Source organism: Strix uralensis, chromosome 27 (genome assembly GCF_047716275.1).
Source record: "Strix uralensis isolate ZFMK-TIS-50842 chromosome 27, bStrUra1, whole genome shotgun sequence".
Classification (NCBI taxonomy): Eukaryota; Metazoa; Chordata; class Aves; order Strigiformes; family Strigidae; genus Strix; species Strix uralensis.
The window spans coordinates 1,845,126-1,859,935 of record NC_133998.1 but is presented as its reverse complement, the minus strand read 5'-3'; the positions used below and the strand labels follow the sequence as shown (position 1 = coordinate 1,859,935).

The window sequence follows — 14,810 nt, the reverse complement described above, 5'->3', positions numbered from 1 at the left end:
CTCCATTTAGCACTCAAGCTCTAATTCAAAATCCCTGCCTAAAAACCCTAATTGAAAAGGAAAAAAAAAGGATGTGTATTATTTATTTATAATATTCCAGATAGTTGCAGTTAGAAATATTTACAAAATCTGCGGACAAGGAGTTGTAAAGCAGCCATGCTTAATCTACTTCCATCAAGATGAAATCTAAGTTCTCCCTGCACTTAGCTGGCTTGCAGTAAATTGTAAACAGCAGATTATTTTCTGACTCAACTCACCTAGGATGGTGTCCTTTCACCTGCCCTCTACCACTGTTTGCAGTCTCTAAAAAGAATGTCTTCCCCATGTGATGTAGTAGCTTTGTACAGTTTATGTCTGTCTTGGAGCTCCTGGGGGTTTCATTGACAGGTGGAGTCTCTCCCTCTCAAAATGTAGTTACTTCTGATTTGTGATGGAGATTTTTGGAAATTAAAGGACTGGGTTAGGCAGCTTTACTCCTTCGAAGATTTCCTGTGTTTAGTGTAGTAACAACTTGTTTATTCTGCTGGGGTGAAATTCCCCTCATTCCTTACTATATGTGTGTATATTCAGTGTGACCTGCCTCTGTCCACTGAACTTGGCAAACAGTCCATACATACTTCTGTGTGGGTTTAATGTGGGTAAATCATTACCAGCTCCTGATGGGACCAAACATGACAGTCATTAATTACTTTACATGATAATGAATTTAGCATGCCTAATCTCCTGAAGCCTAGGAGAGAGATTGGCATTGCTTCTGCTAGTGCTGGGAGGGCTTGGGATGATTACCCGGGTGATCGTAGTCGGTGGGATTCTTGTATTTTCTGCCATCTGTAAAGCAGAATAATTGCTCTTTGTGAAGTCTGTTGAATGTGCTAGTGACATGCAAAGAGCCACTGCTGCTATGATCTGGGCAAACTTTGAACGTATTAATGTCTTTGTCTTAATAGTGTCATTCTTTGAATGAGTGTGATCGATACGCAGAACTGCAGCTTGGGGGGTAGTGGATGGGATTCTAACGTACTTTGTTTTGTTTGTTTGTAGCTGGAGGTTTACATTTTACATGATTTCTTTCTTCACTGGACTTGCTGTTCTGTACGATGTGAGTACACAAGCAGTGCCACCTGCTGTTCTACCTAGCCAGTGCCTGCAAGAATGGCAGATTTTGTTGTCAAACATGTCCTTTCAGACCTTCTTGTAGAGGTTTTCCCACCAGGTCAGTGTGTATCTGCACAGCACATTTGTGACACCACAAACATATTGGACCATGCTTATTTTAAAAACTCCAGCTCAAAACCAAGAGGTTTCCTCTTCTTCTGGCAAAGCAGAAGACAGTTGTGTAAAAATACATTTTTGTGGGGTAGGAGAGGAAACCCTTACCTGAGATGAAAGCTGCAGGGCCTGTTTGTTTGTTGTATCCAATACCTGTTTAAGGTGAAAAACTCGGGCTTCCTTTGAAACATGGACTGCAATTTCATAATTTTATTTAATTTCTTTTCCTTACCCAAGATGTAAGAGATTCAGGCTCATGCCTTTGCTGTTTCTCTAATTTGATAAATAATGAGTTCTCTTGATACAAATTGAACTGCCTCAACAGGCAGAGGAGGTAATAGAAGCCATGTGTATGCTCTAATTGCTGAGCTGTGATCACTAAGCTGGGACTAGGGACATTGGTCATCCTCTGACTGTGTTTTAAAGGTTCCCCTGGCTCTTTTGCTGAATCCAATTCCCTAGGTGAGCTTTGCAAAAGTCTTCTACACTAGCACCTTCTGAGAGGGTTAAATAATGGAAAACCTACAGATCCCAGGATGGCAGACACCAACTATGCTTGTAACTTCTTGTTATTGTAACAAGTGAAGAACTTTTAAACTTACACTGACTTTCAGGTGAGAATTTAAGGTACTCTGGGAGTATGAGGATTACAGGATGAGCTAGCAGAGTGGAGGTATCTAAATCCCAGCAAGTGTTTTGTGGATCTGTACATCAAAATAGAAGGCTATTCTTTGAGGCCAGCTATGAAAGTTTGGTGTGGATGATGTGCTTAGATAGTACAAGAGCCCCCCTGTGTTCTTCTGCACGTTACCTGACCATTCTAGGAATGAAAGATCATCTTCACTTTTCGTGAAAGTCTGTGCTTTATTCAGTATACATCTTCCAGTTGTCACAAAAAAAGGAGGCATCTGTCCTACAGACAGCACCTCTAGATCCCGTAGCAAGTAGCATGTTACTCTGTTATCTAATATTGTACCAAAACGACTGCATTAAAAACAAGGACAAAGAATTAATGTGCCAGGGCATATTTGCATGTGACATTTCCTGACTTTTGCGCGTTTACTTTGAAATCTGAGTAGTATTTTAACGTGCATTTGTTTCTGTGAAACGCTCTTCTTTCTTTAGAAAAAAGCAAATGTTTAAATTCTGTATTCGTGGCTTTAGACTGGTGGGAAAAATCGCTGCCCCATGAGTCAGTGAAATAGCAGGTAGCAATGGAAAGTTATCTCACAGCAGGCCACCAGAAAACAGCTTCATTTGCTGAGGGTAGAGGAATGATAAAATTCAGGGATCTGGAGTTCCTTTCTAGTTTAGGTAGCAGGGTGTGCCATAGTTGTTCCAGAGCTTTCGCTTTGTCCTCTCTGATTCTATATCACACATCTCTCCTGGTTCTGGACCTGTATTTGCTGTAAATCCTACTCCCAGTCCCACTCCCAGCCAGCAGGAGGTTGTGTCTCCTCCTAATTACCGCTGCTCATAAAAACCCACTGCTTCCTGCTTCCCTTCCGACTGCTCAGGCACCAGCAGGTGCTCAGTGAGAGAAGAAGAAAGGTTGCCTTCTTGCTCTTAGCTCTGATATCTGGAGCCTTGTAGAGCTGTTCTAGAAAATTCCCCTTGCAGATGTGGCCTGTGTTCCATCCCTGTATGCTCGAGGACACGCCTGCTCTGATCAGGTCTGGGCACAGCCAAGGGTCAGAGCATGCTCCATGCAGGAAGAACTTTGGGGGACTTTAGTTGCCATGTTTCTATGAAAGTTCTAACCTGCCAATTTTCTATGAAGTGTGAACAAGGTAGGATTTTTCAGAGGTTCATTACTTAGCAGACTGCAGCGTGATCCTCACTGTTAGAGGAAGAACCATGTTCCTGACACACAAGTTTTCATCCATCTTACCACATTTAAGTATTGTCCAAACCACAGAGATTCTTAATGAAATAGTTGTAAGAATATTTTAATATATCCAAAACATCACCACCACCCAAACTTGTAAAAGGCTGCAACAAGTTGGTGGAAATCTTCCCTGAGCTATTTTGTTTGGAACTGGGCTAAACAGCATGTGAAATTTCAGCACAATAGCCACAAATTGGCAATGTCACAAGCAACTGCAAGTTCTTGTAGTGGAAATCTCTTGGCAACTGAATTCCAGACAGTGTGACCAGCTCTGCCTGTCATAAAATGCAACAAAGAATGTAGTAGTAAGAAACTAAAGGAGTTAGTTGATAAGAGAAGAATTCCTTGCGTTCATGTTGTATTTTCTTTCCAGAAACCTTGGCTTTGGGACCACAGAGAGTGCTGGACAGGATATCCACAACAGGTGAGCCATGCAAGAGGGAAAATGGCTGTTATAAATCATGTATTGTCTTTTGATATTTTTTGCAAATCAGGTTATATTAGTGACAAAAGAGAGGGCACTCACGAGCCCTAAGAATTCAAAGCCAGATCCTCATTAAGGAAGAATATATCTGGTATAGTCTAAACACAATAGAGGATGAGCTGGGAGAGCAGGAGGACAGTGCAGAAATAAAGGGGAAGTGAGAGTTCTGACCAGGTGAGCCAAGAAAGTGAAAATTGGGAACGCTCCAAGGTGGTTTAGTTTGTGGAGGAGACTGAGGCCAGAGAAGGACACGTTGCCTGAGGAGAAGTGAAGACTTCAGTGGAGAGTATCTAGAGCAGAGGACAGGCTCTGATCGCTGTGTACTTTCAGCTCTGCTGAAGAATCCTGTCCACGGTGCTCCCCAAGGAGTTTGCTTCCCAGTGGAACTGGCAGTATGGCCAGTAGCAATGCAGCATCATTCCCATTAAGTTCAGAGGATGCTCTCTTACAGTTTTACAGTGCATACTCTGAGTTTTTTCACAACAGCTCTGCAAGAAGCTGTCCAGTGAGTTGGAAAGCATACATCTCTTATCAGTGCAGACCAGAATAACCTCAATGAAAATTGCCAGCTGGGAACAAAACCTGCTTCATGTTCATCAACACAAGAAGCAAAGATAGCAACCAGAAGCCAGGTACTTTTTTGCCCAACTGCCTCCCTTGTTATTCCTGCTCCTATAACTTGAGTTGAAAGAGTTAGAGAGGGGCTTCGCCTGCTGAGCACAGGAGCTGTTGCCTGCTCTGCCTTTCCCTTTATGTTTTTACATGCTCTGAATTCTTTAGGGAAGGCAGCTGTGGCCTGTTCTATAGCAGAAGCCTTCCTGTATCACATTGCTGTGGATGCCAGAGCAGACATAGTAAAGAGAGCTAAATTTCATTAAAGTGAAAAATCTGATTCCAACTTTGGAAGAGGTTCCTCTATCCTGTGAGAGCAGCTGGTAAGTGTTTCTAGCAGGATAGTAATCTCCTGTATTACCATGCAGGGAGCTCCCATGCAGAGGATTTTACAGTACTAGAATTTCCTGGATAGGAAATAAATTCTTTCATTAATTTAAGAGGAGGCTGAAGGAAACTTGATCCTAGTACCAAGACAAAGTGAAGACTGCCTGTGTTCCAGGGCTTTTTTGGTCTGGCAGTCAAAGTTAGAGCAGGATCTCATGACAGTACGTTGGGGTTCAAACCTGTAAATGGAAAGGTAATGCACAATTTTAACAAGTGTGAGCCACAGGAAACAGAACAGAACAAATAGTGAAGAATGAGGTAGTATCTTTCAAGCCAAGTCTCCAGACAATCTGCTGTCTCTCAAAGGCAGAAGTTTTAGGGGCAAATCTGTAGTTCAGTGTAAAAGTCAAACCATACAAACAGGTGGTGCTTGGATAGGAATGTAAAACTAAAAGGATCACTCGGATCCTTGTGTCCTGTTCTGTACCTTTGGAGTACGTGTCTTTTCGAGAACAATCCAAGCCATCATAATGGCACACTGGGGTGGGTTGACCCTGGCTGGCTGCCGGGTGCCCATTGCTCTATCTCCCCCCTCCTCGACTGGACAGGGGGGAAGAAATATGGTGAAAGGCTTGTGGGTCGAGATGGACAGGTACCATCATGGGCAAAACAGACTTGTCTTGGGGAAATTAATTTATTGCAAAACAAATCAGAGTAGGATAATGAGAACAAATCTAAAAACACCTTCCCCCCACCCCTCCCTTCTTCCCAGGCTCGAATTCACTCCTGATTTCTCTTATCTCCTCCTGCCAAGTGGTGCAGGGGGATGGGGAATGGGGGTTGCAGTCAGTTCATCACATGTTGTCTCTGCTGCTCCTTCCTCCTCCCGCTCTTCCCCTGCTCCAGCGTGGGGTCCCACCCACAGGAGACAGTCCTCCATGAACCTCTCCACAGTGCGTCTTTTCCACGGGGTGCAGTCCTTTAGGAACAGACTGCTCCCACGTGGGGCCACCGGTCCTGCCAGAAGACCTGCTCCAGCGTGGGCTCCTCTCCGTGGGGTCACAGCCTTCTTCAGGCACGTCTGCCTGCTCTGGCCTGGGGTGCTCCGCAGGCTGCGGGGAATCTCTGCTCTGGTGCCTGGAGCACCTTCTCCCCTCCTTCAGTGTGGCCTTGGTGTCTGCAGAGTTGTTTCTTTCACATATTCTCACTCCTTTCTTCCAGCTGCTGTTGTGCTGCAGTTTTACCCCTTCAGTATGTTATCCCAGAGGTGCTGCCACTGGCACTGATGGGCTCAGCTTTGGCTTGGAGCTGTCTGGAACTGGCTCTGTCAGACATAGGGCAGCTTCTGGCACCCCTCTACCAAACCCTTGCCATGTAAACCCAACACACACACTTTCCAACATCTGTAACAAACAGAAAAGACCAAAACCAGAGCTAGTAATGTCCCACTGGCAAAGAGCAAGAAAGGTCAAGGACAAACCTGTGTATTAGCAGGAATAAAGAGTGTAATAAATACAATTTCTACTAAACAGACCATGACCTGTGCTACAGACAATGAGAAAAGAAATGCCAATTCTTCCAAATAATCTTTAGAGAAAAAAATCCCTTCTGATCCAGAGCTCCTGTTTGGATAACCCCCAGAGTGTGAACAGCACATACCAGCCCAGAAGATGTTACTGTCCCCCCTGGTAGCACCAGTGCATCCAGCTGGGCTTCCTCCTGTGGCCAATCACTGGTGCTACAAAGGAAAACAAACTAAAATCTCTGAAGGCCATAGAGCAACACTTTGGGTGGAGAAAGTCCAGATAAACTGGTATTTGGGAGCACCATACTCCATGATTCTTTGGAAATGCTAGCTGCAAAGCCCCTTTAGTCATAGTAATTTTTTTTAATCAAACAGGTTTGGGTTTAAGGAGGCCATATAGTGCTACAACAGTGAAAAATTACTTGTTAAATAACACATACCATGCTGACTGAATCTAAGCTTTTAGTTTTCCAGCTGTAAAACCCCAGAAAAATCACTCAGAAGAATGCAAATTACTGTTCACACTAGGATTGCACTTTCCCCCCATTAGTTTAATTAAACTGAAAAATCTGTGATAGAGTACAAGGTGTCTGAAGCCTCTCCTTGAATCCTAAAAAGGGAATGATTTATTTAGTTACTACTTACCTATTTCACCAGGGTGAAATGGTTTACATAGTTTTTAAAACTGTACTGACTGCTCAGGAATCTGCACAGTGCTGAAGAAATCCTAAAAATATTCAGAATATTCCCGGTGGTTCCCTAAATGTTCCACATGATGCAACAAAATGGAATTTCCCCTGCTATTTGTCTCCGCCTCAGCATGATGACTTTTCAGTCAGTAACCACATTGTTCACTTGAAGTATTTCCCCCTGAAGCTGCAAGAACGAGTTTTGTTGGTTTGGTTGTCTGATATTCTTTTTCCTAGGAAGGAGTCTGCACTTCCAGCCCTTGCTCTACTTTATCTGATGGGTATTTATCACTGTCTCTTCCGCCTCACAGCCTCTCCAGCCCTCCCTGTTCTGGTACTACATGCTGGAGCTCTCATTCTACTGGTCACTGGTCTTCACCCTGCCCTTTGATGTGAAGAGGAAGGTGAGTGACAGTTTCAGGGAAGAATCAAGCACAGACAGACCCAAACTGAACCCTCGGGAGAATCATCTCTGAGAGCACATGAGTAGTGGTAGTCTGAGGTTTTGAGGGTCTCTGTCCTTGCTCATTCCCAGGGATTTCCATTCCCAGTCACTGGCTTCCTTCTGGGAAGCAGAGGACACAAACCCTGGAGCCTTTCCTCCTAGGTGAGGTGCTCCAGTCCCTTCAGCTTTGTAGCCCTTCACTGGATTCTCCCCAGTGTGTCCATGTCTCTCTTGTACCGAGGAGCCCAGAACTGGACACAAGAAAGGTGCAAACTACTGCAGAGTTCTCAATCCAAACTTAAAATCCAAACTTTAAAGTCGTCTTCTGGGATTCTGCAGGCTGCACTGATCGTAGAGGCAGGCAAAGAGACGATTCTCTGCCAGTTGAGCTGCACGTGTTCCTAGGTGCCAGCGCCCCGACAGGCAGGGTGATGTGTGGTTACACAGGCATACACGTGCGCTGAGGCTGTGAGTATACCCTTAGAAGTGATACAAGGTGTCATGAGTCTCCATCAGCGAGCCTGGGGGTGTGAGATGAATATGCAAACTGGCATGGACAGGGGCACAGAGCAGGGATACGGGCACTGCTTTGTGACAGAAAGGGAACGCTCTTCATGTTGAATTTGTACTGATAATTTGCACCATCATCAGATCATTACTGGTGGAGGGAGAGAGTGTTCTTTGTTGTGAGATCCTCGTTTTACACCATAAACTCTTCATTACTCTGTCTCTTAGTTGCCTGCACTTCTAGAATGTGTTTGGTAAAAGAGTTACATGGGTAAGTCCTTACAGTGGGAGGTTTCTTAGTCACTGCTACCTGCAGGAGGCATGCTTTAACCAGGGCAGAAGGTGCATTATGTATTTTATTCTCTGCCATGCCCTTCCTCATCAGGATTTCAAGGAGCAGATAGTCCATCACGCTGCAACCATCTTCCTGATCAGTTTTTCATACTGTGCCAATTACATCCGCATCGGGACTCTGGTGCTGGTGATTCATGATGCTTCTGACTGCTTCCTAGAGGTGAGCTCCACAACCTACCTGCCAGGCAAAGCCTAGCTAGCAACGGTGCTCTTCAGCCAAAGGCTGTCTTTTGATCTAGCACAGTATGGGCCAAGCATTATGATGTCTCACTGATAACTCAGTGCTGATCTCCTGACCCAGCCTGGGGTGCCCTGTGGAGAGCCATGATTACCTGCGTGTAGATTGTATCATATGTGGCTCATTAGCCTCCTGGAGCATGTGCAGATGCACTGTTGTGACCTGCTGTTTTATTGTTCTTTCTCCTTTTAGCCAACTAAGATATTCAATTACATGAAGTGGAAAAAAACTTGTGACAGCCTCTTTATGATCTTCTCAGCTGTTTTCCTCATCAGCCGCCTGGTCATTTTCCCCTACACGTGAGTCTGCTGCAGTCAAGAGAAATGGAAAAGCTGCCTTCTGAGAGACAGGATAATTCAGCTGGGTTCTGAATCTTTTGCTGCACCCTTTGCTTTTTCAGTCCTTGAGCGTATGTCCCTGCCCTCTGCATAGGCTACAGTGCCACATGGCTGTTGCACCTGCCTTGGGGTAAACTAGAGTGGTCTGCCTTGGAGTTCATACAGTAGCCTTAAAGTCCTGAAGTGTGCTGCAGAGGAGGAGTCCTTGGCCTGTGGCTCTACCCCGCTTATTTCTGGTGGGGAGCTGAATGTTGGCTCACATGTGTTACATATAAGAAGGAGGTGACTGACCTGAAACTTCCTCTGTGACTAGAGCTTTCTGGGGCTTAATTCCAGCCCTACTAACAACACACTTTCCCTCCACTGCAATTCCCTCTCTCTTGCAGAGTGCTCTATAACACCTACTATTACTCCATGGAGATATTCCAACCCTTCTTTGGATACTACTTCGTGAATGCTCTCCTGATAATTCTGCAGCTGCTCCATGTCTTCTGGTCCTGCCTAATTATTCACATGGTCTACAAGTTCATCCTCCAGGGCACGGTATGGATCAGTTTGTAGTTCCCTGTACATCACATGGGGAGGGAGGGTCCACCTAGGCTGCCTGGGAGCACAGGGATTCATCTGGGATGGATTCCTTCTTGCCCTAGTGAAATTACACATGTAAGTGAGGTGAAAGGAACACTCATTATTAGGGAAAGTTGACCCAAAAAAAGTAAAATTGTTATGAGTCACTACAACATTGGGTCCACTTCTGGTGCTTGTATCCAAGAAAAATGTGGATTGGACTCCAGGGGAGATTTCTGTGAACAAAGCCAGTGACATCTGAGTAAGGATCCCAGCACTTGGTCCAGTATGATTTGCGTTTGTAACAAAACCTAAGAAATCAAGACAGGGAAAGTTGTCATGACAGTGAGGCCAGTGCAAAAGTGCTTCCCTTATAGTACAGAATTTTTAATTACAGTGTTACTGAGATCACAGAATGGCTGAGGTTGGAAGGTACCTCTGGAAGTCTTGTCCATATGCCCTGGCTCAAGCAAGGTCACCTAGAGCAGGTTGCCCAGCACCGTGTCCAGACGGCTTTGGGTATCTCCAAGGACAGAGACTCAACAACCTCTCTGGGCACTCTGTGCCAGTGCTTGGTCACCCTCTCAGTAAAAAAGTGTTTCCTGATGTGCAGAGGGAACCTCCTGTGTTTCAGTTTGTGCCCGCTGCCTCTTGTCCTGTCACTGGGCACTACTGAGAAAAGCCTGGCTTAGTCTTCTTTACGCTCTCAGGTATTAATATACACTGATAACATCCCCCTGAGCCTTCCCTTCTCCAGGATGAACAGTCCCAGCTCTCTCAGCCTTTCCTCCTAGGTGAGGTGCTCCAGTCCCTTCATCTTTGTAGCCCTTCACTGGATTCTCCCCAGTGTGTCCATGTCTCTCTTGTACCGAGGAGCCCAGAACTGGACACAACACTCCAGATGTGGCCTCACCAGCGCTGAGTAGAGAGGAAAGATCACCTCCCTCGGCCTGCTGGCAGCTCTCCTAATGCAGGCCAGGAAGGGCAAGGGCTCATTGCTGGCTCACGTTCAACTTGGTGTCCGCCAGGACCTCCAGGTTTTTCTTAGAAAAGCTGGTTCGCCCCCAGCATGTAACTGGTTCCTGGGGTTGTTCCTCCCCAGGTGCAGGACTTCACGCTTCCTCTCGTGGAACTTTCCAAGGTTCCTGTCAGCCCACTTATCCAGGTCCCTCTGGATGGCAGCACAATCCTCTGGCATATCAGCCACTCCTTGCAGTTTTGTGTCTTCAGCAGTCTTGCTGAGGGTACACCCTGCCCCACCATCCAGATCATTAATACATGTTTTGTATGGATTGTCTTACGGTGCTGTAGGTGTCTGTAGAGGAGATATTTCTGTCTAAACTAGCTGTCTGGACTCTTTCTGTAGCAGTAGAGGTAAACAGGCATGTCCAAACCATTCAAGATTGCACCCAAGTAGTGCTGTATCAGTCATAGAGCAACCCTAGATAAATGTCTGAGATGCAGCTGTATAAACTTAAATGAAATGCATCCCGCTCTTCCTGACCACAGCCTGCAGTATTTGCTGTGAGATCAAACTGCTGCTCAGCATGAAATTCTTCCAAAATCAAAGACATGGCCTAATGGCATTAGATTGGCCACATGCCAAGGACACAGTCCAGGAGTCAGTGCCTTGTGGGAGTTGACCTCATAGCCCAGGATGAGTTGTTTTATCAGTATCCAACTGGGCAATTCTGTCTTACAGGAACTGAGAACAAGGATTAAAGACTCATCTTCATCCATATTGTCCACATTTTCTTTGTCTGCCTTCCCTTAAGGTAGCACAGACCAAATTATTTGCAAATCAGGAAACGGAAACTTCACAGGGCAGAAAATGAAGATGCAACTGAAAATGCCCTTCTGTTGTTTTCCTAATTCTTGTGTGGGCTGAATTACCGCTGCAGTCATTACAGTGTGAAATGATGAGGTAATAAATAGCCTTATTAGAAAGAAATCAGAGAGAAAAATAGTGAAGCATATCCAGAATTTTTCCTGTTTTATCTAAAAATCATCTGCCACATTTGATGCAAAAATACATTTGAGACCTTTCCATATCAAGCAGTGAATAGCAAGGAAAAATTCTCCTAACAGATCTGTTTCAGTGATGATATTTAGTAGCCCAAAGCAGTGTCAGCAAGAACACAGGACATTCTCCCCTTTTTGAGAGACATGAAGTTCTCACTCCAGTCAGTTCACATTCTTCTCATGGGCCTTTCTAATCTCCAGTTTCCCTCTCTGGCTACAGGATTATCTGCACCACCCTCTCACATGATGCCCCCTAATTCCCAATAATTAGATGTGAGCCTAAATCCTGAAGTACCAGTTTCTTTCCCTCATACAGGCAGCCTGAGATAACATTGTTGTAATTCATGCAGCTATATAGTTCCTTTGTGAATCCTGCTGGGTTTAAGGCCTCAGCTACATTCTGTAGCCATGAATGGATAAGTTTAGGAATATCAATTATTATTTGTCCTTATGCTGCAGGTTAGGACTGCTGCGTAGTTCCTGAACTGCCAGTTCCAGAATGACATGAGGTCCAGGTTGTTCACAAAAGGCAGCATCTCCTACCCATGTTGTCCTTGGGGGAAGTTTGAACTCAGTGCAGGTTTAGATTATTACAAACCTCGTCTGCATTTGGGTGTAGTGATCTCTAGAAAGAGCACCAGACCAAACAGACTTCTTAATATGATCCAGGAGATAGCCCCAGAAGAACGGAGTGAATGGAGAGTACAGGTGTTGGTGCAGCAGCTCACATGCCCCTGAGCAGTTTCCAAAGCCCAGGTCACAGAAGGGGTTTGCTGCTTTCCCTCAGAGCACTATTTCCAACAAGGAGTATGTCACTGAATTTGTCCCCAATTTTGGCATCTTGTATTGCAGAGTAGAAACAGCCTGGGAAGCCAGCAAGTGCTGGGCTGCTTTTTCTAAACTCATTTTATCATAGTGTTTCAGCTTTGTCTCCCTTTTAAGGCAATGAATTAAATATTTATAAAAGTGAATTACAGATCTCTCAGTCAATAACGAGAGGAAAAACCTGAACGTAAAACTGAGTGTCATCAGACTTGAGTGGCTTTGTGTTGAGCATATCCTTTCCAACTGTCCAAAGCTCAACCTGCAGCCACCCAGTGGTCAGAAGCTATCTCCTTGTCCCTTTTGGAAGATGTTAAAGAGTTTGATTAACTGCCTCTCCCCATCCCTCTTCCACATGCTGATGCCCAAAGCAGCAGTGTGGATCCCCTCGGTCTTACGTGGTTTTCCTCAGTGCTGGGCATCTGTGGTTTGGTGCTGCTTCTCAGCCTGTGCAGTAATTCCTAATGTTTATCAGGGTCACAGCTAGGATTCTGCCGAGACTGAAATAAAAGAGGTGGAGAGAATCTGTTTCCAAAAGTGATATAAAAGCTGGAAGGACACAGTAGAGCTGTGCCAAAGGCACGTGGCTGAAGCAGCAGAGGAATGTTGTCTGTGGCTCAGGTAGCACTGCTGCTTGTGCAGACTTCCATGTTTGTATTGCTTCTCATTCACGTGTTTCTGTAGATGGAAAAGGACATGAGAAGTGACACAGAAGAAAGTGACAAGGATGAAGAAAGAGAAAAGATTAGGGAAAAGGAGAAAAACGGGATCACGTATTTCAGCAACGTCACCAGCAACAGTTATATGCAGAGGAATGGATCTGAGCCACTGAACAACAGAACCCACCTCACCAATGGCCACGTCAAGGAGAGATAACTACTGCTCGTGTGCTTCTGAGCTGGTCTTTAATGAGTCAACCATCTTTAGAAACAGTTTTGCTCATTGTGTAGATAAAATGGAGTGCAATTGCAGTATCATAACTGAATTCCTGCTTCCCATAAACAAAGTGTTTATAGTCAGTGATATTTGAAGGAAGTTTTTGGTCTTTCTTCAGTAAAAGCTTACTATAGGTTGTAAGATAGAAAGGGATCAAAGTGTTTTGACTTGTATTAGGCTGTACCATAGCTGTTGTTAAATGTGTTAATCTTAAAAAATACTTTAAAAAAAAAAAGGTGGATAAACTCTGGCAACGTCAAGTCTTAACCACCTAATGTTATTTAGCCTGGATCAGCCTCTGGAGGCCTTGGCCCATTGCCATTAATGTTTATGACTAACAAGTGTGAGACTCTAAATCTTAATACGGGGCCACCTCTTTTAAGAAGACAGGTGCCCTGTACACACTCAGAAAATTTAAACTGAGCATAGTGGAATGAAAGCTTTGGAAAGACATATGAGAAAACATTTTCTTCTCAAAGAAAATGCTGCCGTGTGCCACGTGACCAGTTTTGTAATGGTGTGGATGTCAGTCCCTTCTGTTGTCAGCATTATTGCCACAAAGGTGGGAACTCCAAAACCCAGACTGGGGAGGGTACCCACCCAAACTGTAGTTGGAAGAGCTGGAAAATCCAGGCAGCTGTGTCTCAACTGTCAGGTAATCCTTTAAACCTGTCTTGGAAGGAAATGCTGTTGTGAGAAGGGAGGTGACAAGAAACTAGATAATCTGGAAGACAACAGTGATTTAAGTGCTCATGTTTACACCTGGTGTGATTGGCACAGTGGGAAGTGTTTACAGAGTTAGCTTGTGGCAAGAAAGGAGTACATTTCCCCTATCCTCAGAGGGAAAAGGATCCAGAGATCTGCTGAACTTTATGGAATAATGCTTTAACATGGCCTTCTAACTCTGGGGCCTTTACCTGGATGTATCAAGAATAGCAAGTTTAAAGCAATAGTCCATGAAGTCATGACGCAGTTTGAATTCAGTTTGTGTAGCTGTCCTATATCTTACAGCGTGTGTAGTCCTAGACTTCAGATTCCGTAACACCTTAAAAGAGTTAAATTAGTATGACACGAATTTCTGTTTGATAAATTAATCTATGAAACCAAAGTATTAACAGATTCACTGCAATGAGTGCAGGGACTTAGACTGCCAAGGCCATGCAGACACTTGCCTATATGTGCCCAGTAAGGGCCAGTACTAACTGGGGGGAGGGGGACATGGACCAAGGAAATGCCTGATTTGAGGAGGTGGTGCACATGCTAAAAGGCAATAAAATTAAAAGACAGCATAGAAGGACAAGAGGGTTTTCAGCAATCCGCTCAGATCACCTGAGATGTGACTGAGAGAGCTTTGACCTGAGCCTGTATGTGCTCATCTTAGGTTTCAGTCAAAAGACATTGGATAATTTCAGAGAGGAAAACGTGGTTGCAGTGCGAGTGATTTCCTGGGCAGTAACATGCTTTGGGAGGAGCATCTGCTCCTGCATCATCATTTAAATTTGTGTTTGCTGAAAATAGTTTGTCTCTGAAACCTTGATTTGAAGTTCGAAGTACATGTTCTGTATTCTGTCACGTTTCTTTAATCTGAGTACAACCTTGCCACTCCTCTGCAGGTGATCAGGAGGGATGCTTATATATCATTTTGTACTACTGAATGTAAACGTTCTTTATAAATTACTTCTAAAAACTTTGATTGGCCTCTTTCTGCTTCTTTTACTAGCAGGAGGTAACCTGGCTAGATGTGCCTTACAGGTGGACGTGTGATGAGGCGGACGTGTGGGTGCCGT

General features: G+C 44.6%; 1 protein-coding gene across 5 annotated transcripts in view; it reads left to right on the top strand.

Annotated features, from left to right (window-relative positions):
• The window catches only part of LOC141935308 (ceramide synthase 4-like), a 51,087-nt gene extending 36,373 nt beyond the window's left edge, over window positions 1-14,714 (top strand). For all 5 annotated transcript variants that reach the window (XM_074851414.1, XM_074851415.1, XM_074851416.1 and 2 more), the window contains 7 exons: window positions 1,042-1,099; window positions 3,531-3,581; window positions 7,106-7,198; window positions 8,132-8,260; window positions 8,531-8,637; window positions 9,063-9,219; window positions 12,772-14,714. In XM_074851414.1, the coding sequence (XP_074707515.1) occupies window positions 1,042-1,099; window positions 3,531-3,581; window positions 7,106-7,198; window positions 8,132-8,260; window positions 8,531-8,637; window positions 9,063-9,219; window positions 12,772-12,963 (787 nt within the window). In that variant the 3' untranslated portion in view covers window positions 12,964-14,714. The remainder of the gene's footprint in view (window positions 1-1,041; window positions 1,100-3,530; window positions 3,582-7,105; window positions 7,199-8,131; window positions 8,261-8,530; window positions 8,638-9,062; window positions 9,220-12,771) is intronic.
• Window positions 14,715-14,810: the final 96 nt, after the last annotated feature.